The following is an 18,814-nucleotide window of genomic DNA, read 5'->3' as shown; positions in this document are numbered from 1 at the left end:
CACTACACAAACAGTCACTGCATTAACTATACACACTACACAAACACACACAGCTCCCCTGTCTAAACACACTGCATGTGGCTTGTATATTTTGTGCATTTACCTTTAGAAATAGTTTTATTTTTTCAAAATGGTAAATGCACAGAACATCGGCAAGTTATCGGCCTGAAAGTTCACAGATTATCAGTATCGGCTCTAAAAAATCAATATCGGTCGATCCCTACTAGATATATGTTCAAGCGTAATTCACCTCTTTTATATTAAATGCACCCACTTATTATATTTAACTTTGTTCAGGAGAAACAGGGCTTTTCATGTCACATCCAATAACTATGTAAGAAACATAATGTAATATGAATACAATATTTTAAAAAGTGAGAAATTTATTTTTTTCAGTTCTGCATGGCATTTTAACTGTGAATGTCATAATACTGTTAACTGTTACTGCAATATAATTCACATATTTGTATTCAGCGATGTCTCACAAGTAAAACCATACCCTCCATGTACAGGTTTTGAAAAGTTACAGGGTCAAACATAGCCCTTTACATTTTTCAGTTTATACACATTTAAAATTTGTCATCCTGGTTATGTTGCCTTTGAGACTGTATGGTAGCCCAGGAATGCAAATTACCCCCATGATAGCATACGTTTGCAAAAGTAGACAACACAAAGTATTACAAATGGGGTATGTCAATTATTTTTTTTAGTAGCCACTCAGTCACAAGCACTGGCCAAAATTAGAGTTCATATTTGTTTTTTTCATCTTTCATACACAAAGAAATATGAACACTAGTTTTGGTCAGTGCCTGTGATTTTTTTTTTTATATATATAAAAAGTCCCAGACGAGGACTGAAACATTGAGCTGCCATTTGTAACATGTATTAATAAAATCTACAACTTTTAATATATATATAAAATTGTAATTTTTTTTATCACAAACACTGGAGCGATTATTTGGAAATACGAATATTTATATATTAGTATAGGTATTTTAAATAATAGCTCCAGTGTTTGGGGGGGGGGGGGGGGAGAGGGAGAGGGAGAGGAGGAAAGAGAGAACACACACACACCATTTTACTTTTGTTTTTAACTTATTTTTCAAACTTCTTACATGCATCAGGGGCACTACCTGTCATTCCAGGAAGACCCCCTGCAGGTACAGCTTTGGATGGCTATTCCATCCATGTGATCACGATAACATGGCCCGGGAGGGCCAGATCAGCTACAGGGGGACTGCCTGGGATGATGTTGTATTGGTGCCTGTATTGCCTCCTTAAGGAACAATATTTGCAATAACCCTTCTACTTCCATTTGTAAGTTTGTTTGAGCAGGGCTCTTCTCATCTTTTGTATCTCTTGATATTATTTTGTTTATTATTTGATGTTTTTGCCCACTGTATAATTAAAAAAACGTTTCAGAATAGAAAGGCACTATGAAATATTTATCTCATTGCCTAGAATATGTGCAGTTATAAAGATGTATGGTGTGTGCCCTATTTGTCATCACTCACTGACTTACCTGTTGTGCTGATTTTCTAGCTTGGCTGTTTTGACTTAAATTTTGCAATTCAGATTTTAGTTCAATGAAATTTGCTGTTCAATTAGCAAAATATTATAAATAGAAGATTACATGTGGTTTTTAGAAGAGACACTCCATGCTAGAAATCACACCAGTTTTATTGCATTATGAAGATAAAATTAATATGTGAAAATCAAATGTAAAATAATATATTTACCCTCTGCAAATTCTCAGGAAAACAGCAGCATCAATGAGCCCTTTGAGGAAGAGTTCACCAATCAAGAGTGTCTCATTCTCTAACAGTAACTGAAGTTACTGTCACGAGCTAGATTGAGACAATACGCCCTTGCATATTGGGGGTCTGTGACTTTGTCTCTTTCAGTCAATCACAAATGTGTAGGTTTTTTTTTTATAGTGCTATAAAATGCACTGTTGCATAAATATTTGGAATAGCTAGTATGTTAATATAATAAAATATGTGGGGGAACAACTAACTGTTCAAGTAGGTGTCCTCTCCCTCTGTGTCAATTTCAAGAACAATCTGTAGTTTTATGATGCTGCTACTTTGCATCATCCAGGCTGTCATTCAGACGGCTGGGAGAGTGCTCTTCTTGACTGCTTTGTACTATAGCAAAACCGGAAGGCAATACCTCTCATAAAGAAGCAATGGATTTAATGTTTCTCTGAGAAGCATTGCTAACACAGTGATTGCTGAGCATGCACTTTGCATCCCAATGCTTCTCTCTGAAAAGCATTTAATTGGCTGAGAAATTATCATTAATAATGATCTTCTGTAAGTGGAGCGGACTCTCTTGCTGCTGGATTAGTGGTAACTGCTTTGTTTTACAGGTGCTAGGGGAGCGGGCTCCGTTACGCTCAACAACACTTTAGTGTTTTAAATAAATTTATTTATGAGAGGTTGAGTGGGGATTTGACAATCATGTCATATCACTCCTCTCCTCTGATAGGTTGGTTTAGCTGACAGGACCATAAGAGAAGGAGCAAAAGCCGAGTGACTGTTTACTATGCAAGCCCAGTACTGCCTACAATGCCATACTAACAAACCTCCCGAGGTGATCACAAAGATATATAAAATGTCCCCCAGATCTAGCACAGAGAGTGGGTGCAAGCATGCACCAAGATTGCAAATTTACATTGCATGACAGTGATGGCTAACCTAAGCACCCCGGTGTGTGTGTGTGTGTGTGTGTGGTTTAAAAAAAAACAAAAATGACATTCAGCTAGCCAGCATGTTTCATGAGCATCTTGTGAAATGTTAAAAGCGTTGCACGGCACATATTAGGGCTCAAAACTTAATCTAGCCATTGTTGAAATTTAGCCCTGCAGACTAGTCCATGGTCCTCCTACTGCCTGTGTTGTGGATCCTCTATGCTGTTTTAAAGCAAAATAAATGTATATATATTTTTACTCCCATGTTTTCCTAAACCAGCATCTCTGCATGTATGCTAGCAATTTCATCCCCGTTTCTGTTGAATGCCATCACAGGTGCATCTCAGTCTATTTAATGAGGTACTGCTAAGGTGATTATCTGAAACAAATCATTATTTTTTATGTTTTATGAGGAAAAGTATAGCAACCACAGCAGTGATCTTGCAACAGGACCAGCTGGATGGCCAAAAATTGTGCTAGTAGTACATCAGAAGTATTTAGAATCAAAAGATTACTATTGACCATGCCAAAAAAAGTTTAAAAGAAAGCAAGAAAGAGTGTTCAATTCTGTCTTTACTGTCGAGAGGGAAAAAGTCAGCATTGGGTTGCATCAGTCCTTAAAATTTCAAAAATGGTCATAAGAAGTTTAAATATAGAAAATTACTCTCCACTGGCCAGGATGACCGTTAACTTATATTGTCACTCCACAATCTTAGGACAACATCAAGTGACCTACAACAAGAATGGTGAATGGCAGCTGGGGTTAAGTCCATGGTTAGGACAGTTTTAAACTGACTCCTAGGCGCAGGACTGAAGTTGTGCAAAGCTCATCAATGAGAAACAAAGAAGAGCCAGGCTAAGGTTTTCAAAAGTCCATAAGGACTGGATAGTGAACTGAAAAAAGGCCATCTTCTCTGATAAGTCAAAATTTCATCTTTGCAGAACACCTTGTTGTCTAGTGGTTTGACGGAGACCTTGAGTAGTGACTACTATAAACCACAGTGTCTAGCACCCATTGTGAAATTTTGCCGGTGGATTGATTATGAGCTGAGGGTGCATCAGCAAGGCTGGAATCTGGCAGATAATCTTCTTGAAGAATGCATGAATTAAGCCACGTACAGGATTGGCTTGAAAGAAAATAGGTAATTTAGAGCCAAAGCAAGCAAAAAAAAAAATCACTAGCGGTTTGAGCTATACTGGGATAAGTATTATAAATAAAAGGTTGTCTTTATTAGAAAGAGGACCTTTAATCACTACCTCTTCTCTCCCTCTGTCAGGATATGTTATTCATTTCTTCCTGTCTGCTCTAGTTTTCTTTAAAACATAAGAAAAAGTTGGGACTACTTTGTCTTATGGAGGTTTTATTACGCCTGACCAGCTAGGACCAGCGGAGGAGCAAAGTGTGCTCCATTTCCTGTGGTTAGAATTTTTTTCCCCACAATTTTACCTTTCCTCTGTGATCCCTTGATGCTTCCTGTCACTTAGACAGAACGCTGGCGAAGCTACCAAATTTCGTCCTAACAGAATGAGAACAGTTTGTTCATTCATGTTAGGACGCAATTTGGGACTTTGTTCGGATCGGAATTTCATTAGAATGATTGAAACTCTGATCCTATTCGTGACGCGGCTGCATCTTGCATCCGCTTAGTAGATAACTAATTCCCAATGTATTAGGGAGATATCTACCAAAAGGCTGAAAGACCTAAATTGATCTTTCTGCCAAATTTACTAATACTAAGTAAAGATTACTTATCACGAATAGGGGCATGTCTATTAAGCGGCCTGTGGCTGCTCACTGTTAAAAAACAAACAAACACCCTAGTATCCCCCCTCCCGAGTCGTGCGGGCTATTAAACTGAAGGGGGGACCTATTGCTCCCACCCAACCCCCACCTGTGAGAGGTGGGTGGGGACCCTAAATGAAAATGGGGTTACCTATTGTACTCTCCCCCTGGCCCCCACCCATGAGCGGTGGGTGGGGGCCCTGAAGAACAATAAGGGGGGGGGGGGACCTATTGTCCTCCACCCTGGCTCCCATCCGTGAGTGGCAGATTCTATAAGAAATTGTCAAGAACTGATCTGTAGTCTTCATGCATTAAAAAACAAACAACTTTCATAATGCTGAACTGTCAATATACAAGAAGGCAGAGGGGTGAAACTATAAAATAAGCAAAGCAGTAAAATTCCATAGTGCGTATGTGTGTAATTAAAAATAATTACTGTAAGTTTTTGGACTAATGAATGTATTTCCCAGCACTTCTGATGTGGTATTTCTGTGCTCAGAATGGAACTAGTTAATTTCAGAAGCATTTAAGACACCAGCCAGGGTTAACTAATTTTACTTTTGGAAGCTATGCATTTTATATATTGCTAGAGAATAATTTATTGCACTGCCTGACAGCCAGTTTAAATGATATGTATCCCTAAACCATTACAATCATAATTGCATATCTGGGAGTTTTAGTCCATTCACACAAAAGGTATCAATGTTTTTCAGATGAAACTGCCTGTTAATTTTCTCAATGACTCTTGTACATAATGGAAGAGAAAATCAGAAGAAGAAAAACAGCACTTAAATGTAATGCTTTAGACTATAATCTATGTATAATTTTAATGTAAATACTTCCACTGATCACTGAATATATTGGAAAACATGTTAAGGCATGTCTCTCTTCTCCTGTTGTTGACCCAGGTAACCACTGAACAGTAAATCTAGTGGACCGCTTAAAGTGACTACTTCACATTTTATTTCCAAATCTTCTGCATAGTATTTCTGAGAAATACTATTAATGCATCTCTCTAATATGCTGATATATTATACAGTAAACCTTTTATATGAATAGTTAGTGATATGTCTTCCTATAGACTTTCAGCATTCAGTTAAATGCTATACATAAAAGCCTTTTTAAATCTAGTGATTCTGTCTTCAATTTAGAAAACAAGCACATGTAGCATTTTTATACTCTAGTAAGAAGTGAGGAACTTATGAGGGTAATGATTGTGTATTTGCAAACGGAACAAAATAATGTGTAAAGACAAAATGTAATTGTGGGGAAGAAAGCTGTCCATGGGAGTATAAATAATACAGATTTCTTAACTCTGATAGAGATTTGATATTATTAAAACCAATGTTTCTAAAATGTCCACTCCCAAGAAACTCTAAAATTCACCTTTTTATAGATGTTTCTGTCAGCTTTGTTGAATCTAGCAAATTATCTGAATCAATATTTAATCCCAGATTTCACAAGCGGGAGAGATGAAAGTAAATCCCTAAAAATATACAAATATTCATTAAAAAAAAGTTTCAAGTCCATTTAGTTCAACCTATAATGCATATTTTTATACTGTTGATTCAAAAGAAGGTAAAAAATCTAGTTTGACAAGATGGCAAATTGTTCCACAAAATAGGGAAAATAATTTTCTTATTTCATGGATATCAGAGAGATCAAGTTCTCCTTGGCTCAACAAATTTTGTGTTCTAAAATCACAAATCACATATCTCTAATAAACATGTAAACGCAGTGACATCAGTTTTATCCTTTTGAACTTTCTAATATATTTGTATTACTCTTTTTATATATACAAATATATATATTTTTATATTCATTTTTAAATATCCATTTATTGTTTATTTTATATTCTCTGCCATATCTATTTTATATTTTTACTTTCATCTTTATTTTTACTTCATCTTGTATTCATTAATTCATTTTTTTTTAAGTATCCTAATTTTTTCTTGAACTCTATTATGTATTTCTTATAATAAGAGTATTTCTGAAACATCTCTTTTCTCATCAAATATCTTAAGAGCTGTTGTAAGAAATCTGATGGCGCTATATAAATAATAAAATAATAATAAGAAACCGATACAAAGTATCAACCAATCGGTGAAGTGCATATAATTACAATTGGAAATGTGCCAAAACAAATATGGTGTTAAAATTTGTATAGTGCATTATTGCTTTCCCCCCGGCCCCCTCTAATTTTTTTGTATATAATATGTTTAAGACGATGATAAACATTTATTTGCATAACCCATCATGTCCAATATGTATATTAAGGACTATACATCAATCGCAAGATATTCCCACAGGTGGCATCTACAATCAGAGGCTGGACCTATAAAAAGAATCTGTTCCATATTCCGTATTCACTATCATTCACTGAGGAAGTGAGCGCAAGATTCACAAAATGCGTAAGATTTACTGAATATCGATAAGTATCTGAGTTGTGTACCCTGGGAGCCCACTGTATTTACACTCTGGCACTTTTGGTGTGCCTCACCGGAGAGACGCAAAGGTGGAGGAAGGTTTTCCTCGGAGCTCATGGACCCGATATATCTCATGCTTACCATCTGTTCACCAACTTGGATCACAAGATTAAATTCAACATGCTTATGACATCTCTACCCCAATAGATCGGCAGACCTACTCGGGAACAAGCCCGAACTTTCCAGCTCAGATCTCATCTTTGATTTTTTGTTTTTTTCTTTTAGTTTTTTTTCTTGCTTTTGGGAGTTATAGTGTGCACACTTGGGATTGAAAGCTTCAGTGTGAATATCCCTTCCTTTCCCCTTTTATAGCTTATACTCAACATTTTTTATTTTAAGTCTACATTAATGTTCAGGTCTTATTTTATGTTTTATGTCATTTAAATAAAAAGTACTGGAGATATTTTTTTTTCTCCAATTCTTTATTTTGGTTGTGCAAGCATTACATCATACTTGAGTGGCCACGACAGCCATATCAAGCTTCATAACAGTAACAGTTGAAATCAATATCTTGGCATAGGAGCTACTGCACATTTTTTATAAAAGGAGAGCATGTAAGAAAAAGAAAAAGAATAAGACATTCGTGTTTTGTGATAGACATGCTCGGCTAAGTGTGTACATATCCAAAGTGTTCTCGCTTAACGTTACAGTGAGGCATGTTGCCTTGCTTTTTGTGTAAAGGAAGACGTTTATAACTAGGGCAACATTGCAGGTAGACAGGTTCTCGCTTGGGTGATTACACATGTTATCGTATGTTATGCTGCAGTGTGGTTGCGATGTGTTGGTTTGTGCGTTGCCTGCAGGGTGGCAATACCTATGTGAGTATGTGCTAATGAGTGCCCTGTTAGCTTCTTGTGTGTGTCACGCAAAACAACATACATGTTACGCAAAACAACATACATGTTACGCAAAACAACATACATATTACGCAAAACAACATACAATATATGTTGCAAGTAAGATCTTAGTAGGTCACTGTGGCAGATCTATCACCCTGCATATTACGCAAAACAACATACAATACATATTGCAAGTAAGATCTTAGTAGGTCACTGTGATAGATTTATCGCCCTGCATATTACGCAAAACAACATACAATACATATTGCAAGGAAGATCTTAGTAGGTCATTGTGTTAAATTTATCACCCTGGTGTATCGCGGGGGGGGTTCCCGGGCTTTCTCCATGGGAAAGGGCTAGCTTCAGGGAGGTCCCGAGCCCACACAGATCATAAGAGTTCCAGCTTTACCCGATACCAGCTCTTGCCAGTACTATGTAGCAGGGTGCTAGTGTCCGTCAAAGCAGGTATCCTGGCATATTCCCTCCATGCTGTTCTGTGGGTTCCTTGCCAGGTTCACTTGGGTGGCAGTCGCTTGTTGTGGAGCCCACCGCTGTCGGTCATCAGGAGGCTGGAGTCAGGCTTGGCTGGGAGTTCGGCGTCGGTCGCTTGAGTTAGCTGTAGTCGGGGTCGTGGTGTTGCACGCTGGAGAGCAGGTGAGTGTAAAGTGGGTTCTCGTGTGGCGGTTGCTCGCTTGGTGGTAGTCTCCGATTTCCCATGCGGGAGTTGTCGTGGTGCGATGTTTCTTCCCTCTACGAACTGCTCATTGGGGTCTCTTGTGCCGCTCAATTTCGGCATGTGTGGCTTCGGGAGTAAGTGGGGGTTTGTCCGCCCCTCCCTGTTGCCAGACCGAGATGTTGGGATCCCGTCGTTTACCGTGAGCTTGGAGATAGTGCAGGTCTTCATCCTGCCTCCCGCGCACATGGCGCCCGCCATCTTGGAAGCCGTACTCGGGTCCCCCAGCTCCATTTGCACTGACTTGGGCAGGGCCATCGGGTGAGGACCGGGATCACCCCCACCGGTCCAAGGGGGGGGGACGGGTCCGGATCCGCGTGTAGTGGTGTCCCAAGCTGAGAACTGCGGTGCAGGATAGTGGGGCAGCGGCTGTCCGCCCCACTCACCGCCGGAGAAGGCCCCGCTCTTGACAACGAGAAAATCTCCTCCCGGGGACTGTAGCTCCATGAGCCAGCCTCTCCCAGGCTCCAGCAGTCCCTGTGTTCTGGGCACCATCGCTGGCGGACTGTTTGAAGGTAGTAAGACACGATTTTTAAGCGTTATTGTCTGTATTTTGCAGGAGCTGCTCATGTGTGCGACTGTCCAGCTCGGCGGTCCGGCCCCGCCCCCCGTACTGGAGATATTTTATACATTTCTTTTTTTTTTTTTTTTTATTATAAATTCTTTTATTGTTTTTTCAAAACACTTATACAGAAAGACCGACAAACAAAACATGGGTTGTTTTGCATAAAAATAAACATAAAAAACAGGTCAGTACTTATTCCAACAAACAAACCCAATACATAGTACAACATTATCTGCGGGGGTAAGCCAGAGGGTAAGCCGGGGGGGAGGGTTATCTATACTCAGGTCACTGATTCAATGGGAAACAACTGAGCTCTTTTCGCTCAATGATTCAGGGAATAGTTTCTAAATTATTAACCCAACTTTGCCATAGATCAAATCTTTTTGGGGAATTCAGATATGGTATACTTAAATCTCTTACCATCCTCGCCTGGAGGTTAATTTGATTTTTAATAACCTCCCAGGGCAGAATTTGATTTGATTTCCAATTCCGTGCCACCACAATTTTAAATGCGATACAACAGTGAATTATAAAACTTCTTATTGAGTGTGACATATTCGGCCACTGCATAAGTAGCAGAACTACCTCTGGTTTCCTTTCGAGTTCTATTCCTGTTAAATCTTTAATAAACCTTATCAATCTCACAATTGAAAGCTGAATATTTGAGCAGCTCCACCATATGTGGAGAAATGAACCAACCTCTTTTTCACATCTCCAACATCTAGCTGTAACTCCTGGGTATATCTGAGATAATTTACTCGGGACTAAATACCATCTATAAATCACCTTATAGTGGGTCTCCAAGAGATTTAAGCATTGGACCTGACTACGTGTGTTATTTATGGCTTTACACCAATCTTGGTGTTCCAAAGTACAGCTTAAGTCTTTTTCCCATTTATCCTTTTGTGGAAAACTAGACACTTCTTTAATATTTCTAATTACCTCTATAGCTTTAGCCAGGACTTTAGGTATGGCCTGATTTGAGAATATTAGTTTCAACATAGTAAATAAATTTCCTATCTTTCTACTAAGATGTTTTTGCAAAAAATATTTAAGCCTCAGGTAATTAAAGCTCTCTCGTTGAGAGAGGTGATATTTTTGTAGAATAGAACTAAAAGTCATTATTTTGTCTGATGATAATATCTGTGACACTTTAATTATACCATGTACTCGCCAGCTCTCTAAAGACAAATTGGACAGATTGGCTTCTACAATCCTCAGATTTGCCGAATCCATTATTGTAAATTTCAAATCTAGTTTCTTTTTAATTTCCTCCCAAACTGGCATCATTTGGGCCCATATCCTATTATTGTTAATGTCGATCCCCATTTTATCTAGACTTTTCGTATTCCATATCATGCCCTCAGGGGTTTTCAAACCTAGATCTTCCATTTCAATATTAAACCAACTTTCTTCTTTGGCACACGCTAGTTGGGCCCTGTACATATGTGTGATCACATTTGCCCAATACATCACTTTTATATTGGGGAAATTTAATCCCCCTTCCTTGGTTTTCAGTGAGAGAATATTTCTATTAATTCTGTTTTTTTTTCCTTTATTGATAAAATTTTCCAAATTGTTTTGAAATAATGTCAGCCATATTGCTGGGATCTTTAAAGGAATCATTTGGAATACATAATTCCATTTAGGAATAATATAGGAATTAATAACATTTATACGGCCCCACCAGGTAATCTGCATATTTCTCCATTCTTTAAGTAAAGAGTTTGTACTTTTTAATAACTTTAAGAAGTTTTCTTCCATCATTCTGTCTAAATTCTTAGTAATAACTATACCTAAGCAATCGAATTTCTGGGGCGCCCATATAAATGAGTATTTTTTACTAATTTCTTCCCTTGCTTTCTTGTCTAATTCAATGCCCATAACAACCGTTTTTTCATTATTTAACTTGTAATTGGCTAGGTAGCTATACTTTCTAACTTCCTCCATTAAATGTTGCAAAGAGCTGATTGGGTCAGTGATTGATAGCAGAATATCATCCGCATACATGCTGATTTTAAATTCTTTATCCCTTATTTTGTAGCCTTTTATATCTTCATTATTCCTAATATTTTCCGCTAGTGGTTCTATGGAGAGGATATATAACAAAGGGGAGAGCGGGCAACCTTGTCTCACCCCGTTATTTATATATACCCAGTCTGAGCAGACATTTGGGCCTACTATTCTAGTTGAAGGGTTTTTATATACCGACATAATACCTCTTAGCATCCAGCCATCTATTCCGTATGCTTCTAGAGATAATTCTAAGAACTTCCAATTCAGCCTATCAAAAGCTTTTTCTGCGTCAACTGCTAAAGTCATAAGGGGAATATGTTTCTTGTTGGCGTTATCTATAATGTCTATAATTCTCCTTGAATTGGAACCTGCCCATCTCTCTGGTATAAAGCCAACTTGGTCATTATGGATTAAGGTTCTAGTAATACTCTTAAGACGGTCTGCTAGAATGGATGAAAATATTTTTACATCAGAATTGATTAAAGATATGGGCCGATAACTGGACATGGCAGTTGGATCTTTTCCCTGTTTCAAGATGGGCAGCATATTTGCTCTTGTCATCTCTTCCGGGAAACTACCCACTTGCACTGCGTTATTAAATGCTAATGCCAATTGTTTGCTCAGAATAGATTTAAATGTATAAAAAAATAGATTGGAGAATCCGTCTGGGCCGGGAGTTTTTTGTTTCTTACTTCTCATTATGGTCCGATTTACCTCCTCCTCTGTGATCTGTTTATTTAGACTCTCCTTCTGAGTCTGATCTATTTTTAGAAGGTTTGTACTAGTCAGGTATTGTTTAATCTTATTTATAGGTGCTTCATCAGGGATATTATATAACGCTCCGTAGTATTCTCTAAAACAATTGCCAATATCTTTTGGATTTGTGTAGGTTATTTGATTGTGTACAATCTTTAATATCTGAGCGTTAGCCTGTTGTTTCTTCAATTTATTGGATAACATCTTATCTGTCTTATTCCCTCTACAATAAAATCTCAGTTTTAGTTTTTTAATATTATTCGCTGTTTTGATATTCAAACATTGTACAATATTATTTTGGACTTCCGTTAGTCTTCTACCTTTCTCTATTGAGGGTTCTTTTTTATTGTCCTCTGTAAGTTTATAAAGTTCAATATACAAGTCTCCTAGTCTTTTTTCTTTAGTTTTAACTTCATGGTTTAATTTTATAAGGTACCCTCTCAGTACTGCTTTAAAGGAGCACCAGGTATTTAGATTTGATGTATCCGATGGGTCATTCTCCTTAAAAAAACAGTTTATCAGCCTCTCCAGTTTAGTCTTACAGTTTTTATTGTATAACAGATAGTTATTTATTTTCCACGTTGTAGTATTTCTGGTTATTAAATTGTCTTTAATTTCAAATATATACATACTATGATCTGACCAGACATTTTCTACTATATTTATTTTGCTCATATTGTTCACTAGATTTAAATTGCCCCATATCATATCAATTCTTGAATATGTATAGTGGACTTTAGATAGATGGGTATATATAGTCCCTTACTTCTGGATTTTGGAGACGCCAAACATCGAATAAATCAAATCTATTTTTAGTATTAGTTAATGAGCTCGCATTTTTTATTATTGTTTTATTTATAACACTCCCTTTCATCACTTTTTTGTCTTTTGATGGGTCTAATATGCAGTTAAAATCTCCTGCAACTATATATAATCCTGTTTTAATTTGATCTACCTTATTTAATATTTTGTTTAATTGTGAGACTGGGGCTATGTTGGGTAAATATATATTGACTATAGTATATTTCACTTCGTTTATCAGACCTACTAATATCAGAAATCTACCTTCTTTGTCTAATTCCTGATAGAGTGTCTCCCACTTAACTCTTTCTGAGATTATCAATGCCACGCCTCTTTTTTTTTTTCTCCTTCATGGAGGCATGTATAATAATTGGGAACTTCTTTCCCCCCCACGTTGGTTTCTCATTTTGTCTCCAATGAGTCTCTTGTACTAGGCAGATGTCAATTTTATCTTTTATCATTTGGTTGCGCAACAGGGATCTTTTATACACCGTATTCAGGCCTTGAGCGTTTATAGACAGGAACTTAACCATATTTTGTTCTTCTCCTTCTCCTTTCCCCCCTCCTGACTTTAAAACCTCGCAGATAACACAAATATAAGACAAACAACATTACAACAGCTAGGGACATTTTAAGTCCCAAAACTACACCTATCTCTCCAGAGACCTTAACCTGGCCTCTGTGGATAGCCCCCATCTCGTAAGCAACCTCTTGCTCCGAGACTTGTGCTTATATAAGAAAGCATCAGGCAGGGCCATGGGGTAGCATCTAAGGGCACGAACCTGGGGGGAGAACCAAAAGGGAGGAGAGGAGAGAGGAGAGGGAGAAAAAAAAAAAAAAAAAAAACAACTGCAGTTCGATTATGCTAAATTGTGCTACTTGTTTCCTCTTATATATATTATTCATTATACTATTTTGTGCCCATTACTTCCACCTTATATATATTGTCCTGTGATTAATTTTCTACACCGTTCCTTTTTCTAACCCTCTATAGTGATTGCTTATTTCAATTTATTTCAGTTTATCTATTCCTTACACATTCTATACTATAACACTCCAGTTTAAATAGTCTAGCGACCTAACTACACTTATATCTTTAATAAATGTTCAATACAGATTTACCCTTCACCCGTTTGGTGCTATGTTCAGTGAAGTTACAACCCATAACAGATAATAAATACTTTTACCCTTTATAGGGTTTAGCCCTTCCTAATCATTCATTATACTAATTTGTGTCCGTTACATTCAATCTTATTTATAATATCATTTAATTCGTTTTTTACAGTGAACCTTTTTCCAATCCTCCATAGTGAGTACTTTTTTATAATATAATACCCTAATTTAAATATTCCAGCAGCCTTACTGCCATTATCTCATTATATCCTTATTGTGCTCTATTTCTTTATCCCTTCAATCATTAAGTGATATATTTAATAAATTAAGCAAACTTTTACATTGTGACTTTATCTTTGTTACTCTTATAATCCTTTACCAAATAAAACCTTAGTTGCCTCACAATTTCTCCTATTATATTGCATACCCCTATATCTTCTATTATTCTATACTTATTACTTCTTCTTTATCTATACTTAAGTACCACTTTCAACCAATCCTGCAATAGGAAAAAAAAAAAAAAAAAAAAAAAAAAAAAAAAATATCTTCATTGGCTAATTTAGTTTTTGGAGAGCATACACGCTTTAGTCCAGTCCTCTAGCTCTTTAGCTGAAGTAAATGTTCTCCATCTATCTTCCCACCACACAATTATTTTGGATGGCTGTATCCATTTATATTTTATCTCATTTTGCTTCAGAGGTTCTAAGGCTTGATGAAAAGTTTTTCTCCAGCGTCGAGTTTGAATTGATAGATCTTGAAAGGTGATTATCTCTTTAAATTTCTCTGAAAGATTTTCTTTATTCCTCAACAGATTCAGCACTTGTTGTTTACATGAGACTGAAAAGAAACATGCTATTACGTCTCTTGGATAATGAGACGGAACTTCCTTAGGTTTTCTTAATCTATGTATCCTTTCTATGATGGGAACAGCGGTTTCACACTGTAGGCCAGCTTCCTTAAAAAAAGATAGTAGATAGTCCTTTAATTGATCTTGAGTTACAGCTTCTGGAATATTTCTGAAGCGCACATTGCACCTTCTTGATCTGTCTTCCAGATCTCTAATCTTCAGATTAATTTGTTGTAGTTTATCTTCTGTTTGAATATTCTCTGATTGCAAGTTCTTTATTTGATCTTCCATTATAGTAATTTTATCCAATGCAGTAGTTAATTTTGTATTCATTCTCTCCATCTCTATTTTAATTGTGTTTAAACTGATGGTGATCTGATTGGCTATCAATGCCGCTTGCTCCTCCAGTTTAGTCACAAGAAAATCTTGAGAAACAAAGTTAATCTGTTCCAAGCTTTTTAGGCTTACTGTCTGTGTGATCTGGTCTTGATATAGGATCTCGCTGTCTTTCCTGCCCTGTTTTTCTTTATTGGGTGAGAAGAACCCTGATAGTCTCGTGGGCTGGGAGTCCTCTTTTTTCTCTCTGGACTTAATTTGTTTCTTGGTCGTCATTATGGAGCTCTTTCTGTCTTCCCTTGTTCGGGAGAAGAGTGGCCCTTTAAAAATGATGTCTCTGCTAGCCAGTAGCGTTTATCGTTGTTTCTGAGCTTTTAAGAATAGCTGCTAAGCTTATATAAGCATTAATCTATTACAGCCTCTTTTATAACTCTTTGTTATATTTCTCTTCTCTTTTTTCCTTTTTCTTTCCCCTTTTCTGTTCCCTTAACACACAGGAGATCCCTCCACTCCCTGCTTTAACACAGCCCTCTTATCGAGACCAGTATATACCAGTAGACACTTATCTTTTATAGAAGCTTTAAATATCTTCTTCTGGTCCCCGTAGCGCTTTAGGAGCCTTTTAGCCCACCTCAGTGGTTGATGCACCAGCTCTCTCTTCAGCCAGATCTCCCTTCAGCTCTCTTTCCCTCTGTCTTTAGCAGCCTTAAGCCTCTCGTTTCTCTGCGTCTCTCCGTCTCTCCTCGCCTCCTCGCCTCATCTCTCGTCCCCTCACTCGCGCCCGCGCCCGCTCCTCATAGCTCCGCCTCTCGACGTGCGCACGTGGCGACCTCACGCAATCACGTCCTCACGTCATCACCTTGTGGTTGCTCGATATTTTATACATTTCTATATATTGTGTGTGTGTATATGTTCTCCTTTTGCGCTCTTTTTAAATTTATACTGATTTATCCTTGACTCAACAACCTGTTCCAATGCAGACTATTTATATTCTTGGGGGGGAAAAGAGGGAGAGGGGGTGTAAGCACCACGTATATTAAGTCTCTCCTGTAGGAGACCGTTCTCATAGGTATTTTGAAGACGTTGGGCATTCTCATTCAATGCGTGAGGACGTCCAGCATTGTTTAATTGAGTTAAACTTCATGTAAACCAAGGAAGTGCCCCTAGTGGCTGTCTGAAAGACAACCACTAGAGGCAGTCTTAACACTGTAATGTAAACATTGCAGGTTTTCTAAAACTGCAATCTTAAACATTGTAAGTTTAACGGAACAGGGAAACTGCACCCAGACCACTTTAATGAGATGAAGTGCCTATAGTGTCCCTTCAACATAGACTGAAAAACATGCATACATCTTGGCTAAATGTTTTTTTTTTTTTGTGTGAACTAAAGTCTCCTACAGGGTTTGCCATAGTGATAATTAGTACCATATCAAAGCTAATATTTTAGTTCTGATCTTGCATGCCGAATCTGTTCCCAGAGAGAAGAAGAAAAAAAGCAATTTATTGTAAGAAATTCTTCCAGTTATCAGATTAATTGGTAAATTGATGACTGTAATTATATACTTTGAAATAAATAATACATGCCACCAACATATTTTGCAGGCTGGTTATCAAATTACACAGCAGAGGCTTCCAATTGCTGTTAATGGAAATTTGACATATCGTCATCAAGTGGGAACAAAATGGAATGAGATGGTTACAAAATGTGTCAGAATCAAACAAGTCCAGTTGGAACAGGATAGTGGAAAGAGTCTACATGATGACTTAAGGCGTCAGACCCTCATTGATTTGAACAGAGCAGGTTAGTAGCATTTATGTTTGTTTGCATATTGCAATATGTAAAAATGAGCTTAAAGCGGCATTGTCACACCAAACTTACCTTTCTCCTATTGTTTTCTCTTCCTCTCTCGGAATCTGTTCTTTTCTTCTTTTTTTTCTTCTTTTTTTTTTTTTCTCTTGTTTTATTTAAAACAAAAGACAAAGTAGGGACTACCTTGTTTTATATATTTTTCCTAGGCTTGACTTTCTTTGACCCAAGGAGGAGCTTAAGTCAGAGAATGTTAGGAGTTGAAAAAATACATGACATAGTAGTCCCTATTTTAAAGGGCTGCTTTAACCACTTAAAGTTGGATCTTTCCATTGCGTCCTGAAAATAGTTGGCATAGCATGGATTGTCTTGCTATGATTTCTTTTTTTTTTTTTTTTTTTTTGAGCAGCCTCCCAGCCCTCCCTGGCGGACAAGCTGGTTGGTGAAGACTGGGCTTTTCTTGCACTTTGACAGGGTTAGCAAAATGCAGCCCATGTTAAAGTGCCGCCTGGAGCCATGGCCCCACTGGCCCTGACAGATACAGACATACAGTTGCAAACACTGCCACACATGCAGATACACAGTAAGTTAATATGATGTGGGGATGCAGTGTGTCTGTGTGCGCGCGCGCTGAGGATGCAGTGTGTCTGTGTGCGCGCGCGAGCGAGCTGGGGATGCAGTGTGTCTGTGTGCGCGCGCGCGCGAGCGAGCTGGGGATGCAGTGTGTCTGTCTGTGCCGGCGCGCGAGCTGGGGGATGCAGTGTGTCTGTGTGTGCACGAGCTGGGGATGCAGTGTGTCTGTGTGTGCACGAGCTGGGGATGCAGTGTGTCTGTGTGTGCACAAGCTGGGGATGCAGTGTGTCTGTGTGTGTGTGTGCGCTGGGGATGTAGTGTGTTGGGGGTGGTGTGTGAGCTGGGATTGGAATTCCTATGACCAGCACACTGTGCATTGAAGCTAATAATTACCTACCCTTTCTGTATCTGCGGTGTGGTGCTAGCTGAAGTGGAGCCTGAATTGACTCCTTGCGACTCCACTCCACTACACTGTCTTCACCATTGCTGGTTCTGTCCAACTCCTGCATGTCCCGCCGCCTGTGCTGACTATGTGGCCGTTACAGCACACATAGTGAGTCACAAAGGGGAATTCTGACACTCCCGGGGGTCAGCCCAAAGCAACAGCCCTGCCGCAAATTGCTGTAAGTAGAGTTCTGGCATTCACAGCTAGTAATCGGAGTGCCAGAACTTCAATGGGAAACATGTCAAATCCCTGAGGATCCGACAAGCCCCAGATCAGCCCAGCCTCCCTCTCTAAATTCCTATGATTTTTTTTTAATTTTATTTTTTAGTATTGAGTGGCCTCCCAGCCCTCCCCGGCGGACAAGCCCATTGGTGAAGACTGGGCTTTCCCTGCACTTAGACAGGGTTGGCAAAATGCAGCCCCTCTCAATGTTTCACCTGACACTGGCCCTGACAGTTACACAGATACACACACTGACACACACACATACATACACAGAAATATAGATGCGCGCACACACAGATACAGACATACATATGCACATACTGACACACATAAACAGATCCACATACTGACCCACACAAACAGATGCACACAGATACAGACATACAAATACACACTAACATACACACAGATATACAAACTCACACATAGATATACAGATACACACTGATCCACACACAGATACAGACCTACAGATACACACACTGTCAAATGCACACATACAGACATACAGATACACAAAGACAGATACATAGACTGATCCACACACAGCTTTTGGAAATTGAGGGCTGTCTTCTCTCTCAGTTTGCCCTGCCCCCCTTTGCGAGCCCCTCCAGCATGGCTTGGTATGTAACAGCTGGGAGGAAGTATGCGTCTCACTCTCACTTCCTCCCAGCACTCTGGTCAGGTTAAAAGGTGCATTCTTGTGCTATTAAATCGCTGCAGCAAGCTCCTTTTAGCACATGTCCATCGGGTGACCCTGAGTGTATAGGCCACTCGATGGACCCGCTCACTTTGCA

At 38.5% G+C, this 18,814-nt stretch overlaps 1 protein-coding gene across 1 annotated transcript in view; it reads left to right on the top strand.

Annotated features, from left to right (window-relative positions):
• GATB (glutamyl-tRNA amidotransferase subunit B) overlaps positions 1 to 18,814 on the top strand; it is an 81,241-nt gene that overhangs the window by 9,484 nt on the left and 52,943 nt on the right. Inside the window, exon 4 of the mRNA XM_063460098.1 lies at positions 16,570 to 16,768. Coding sequence (XP_063316168.1) covers positions 16,570 to 16,768 — 199 coding nt within the window. The remainder of the gene's footprint in view (positions 1 to 16,569; positions 16,769 to 18,814) is intronic.

This window comes from Pelobates fuscus, chromosome 6, assembly GCF_036172605.1.
Source record: "Pelobates fuscus isolate aPelFus1 chromosome 6, aPelFus1.pri, whole genome shotgun sequence".
Taxonomy (NCBI): Eukaryota; Metazoa; Chordata; class Amphibia; order Anura; family Pelobatidae; genus Pelobates; species Pelobates fuscus.
This window is presented reverse-complemented; position numbering and strand designations above follow the sequence as displayed.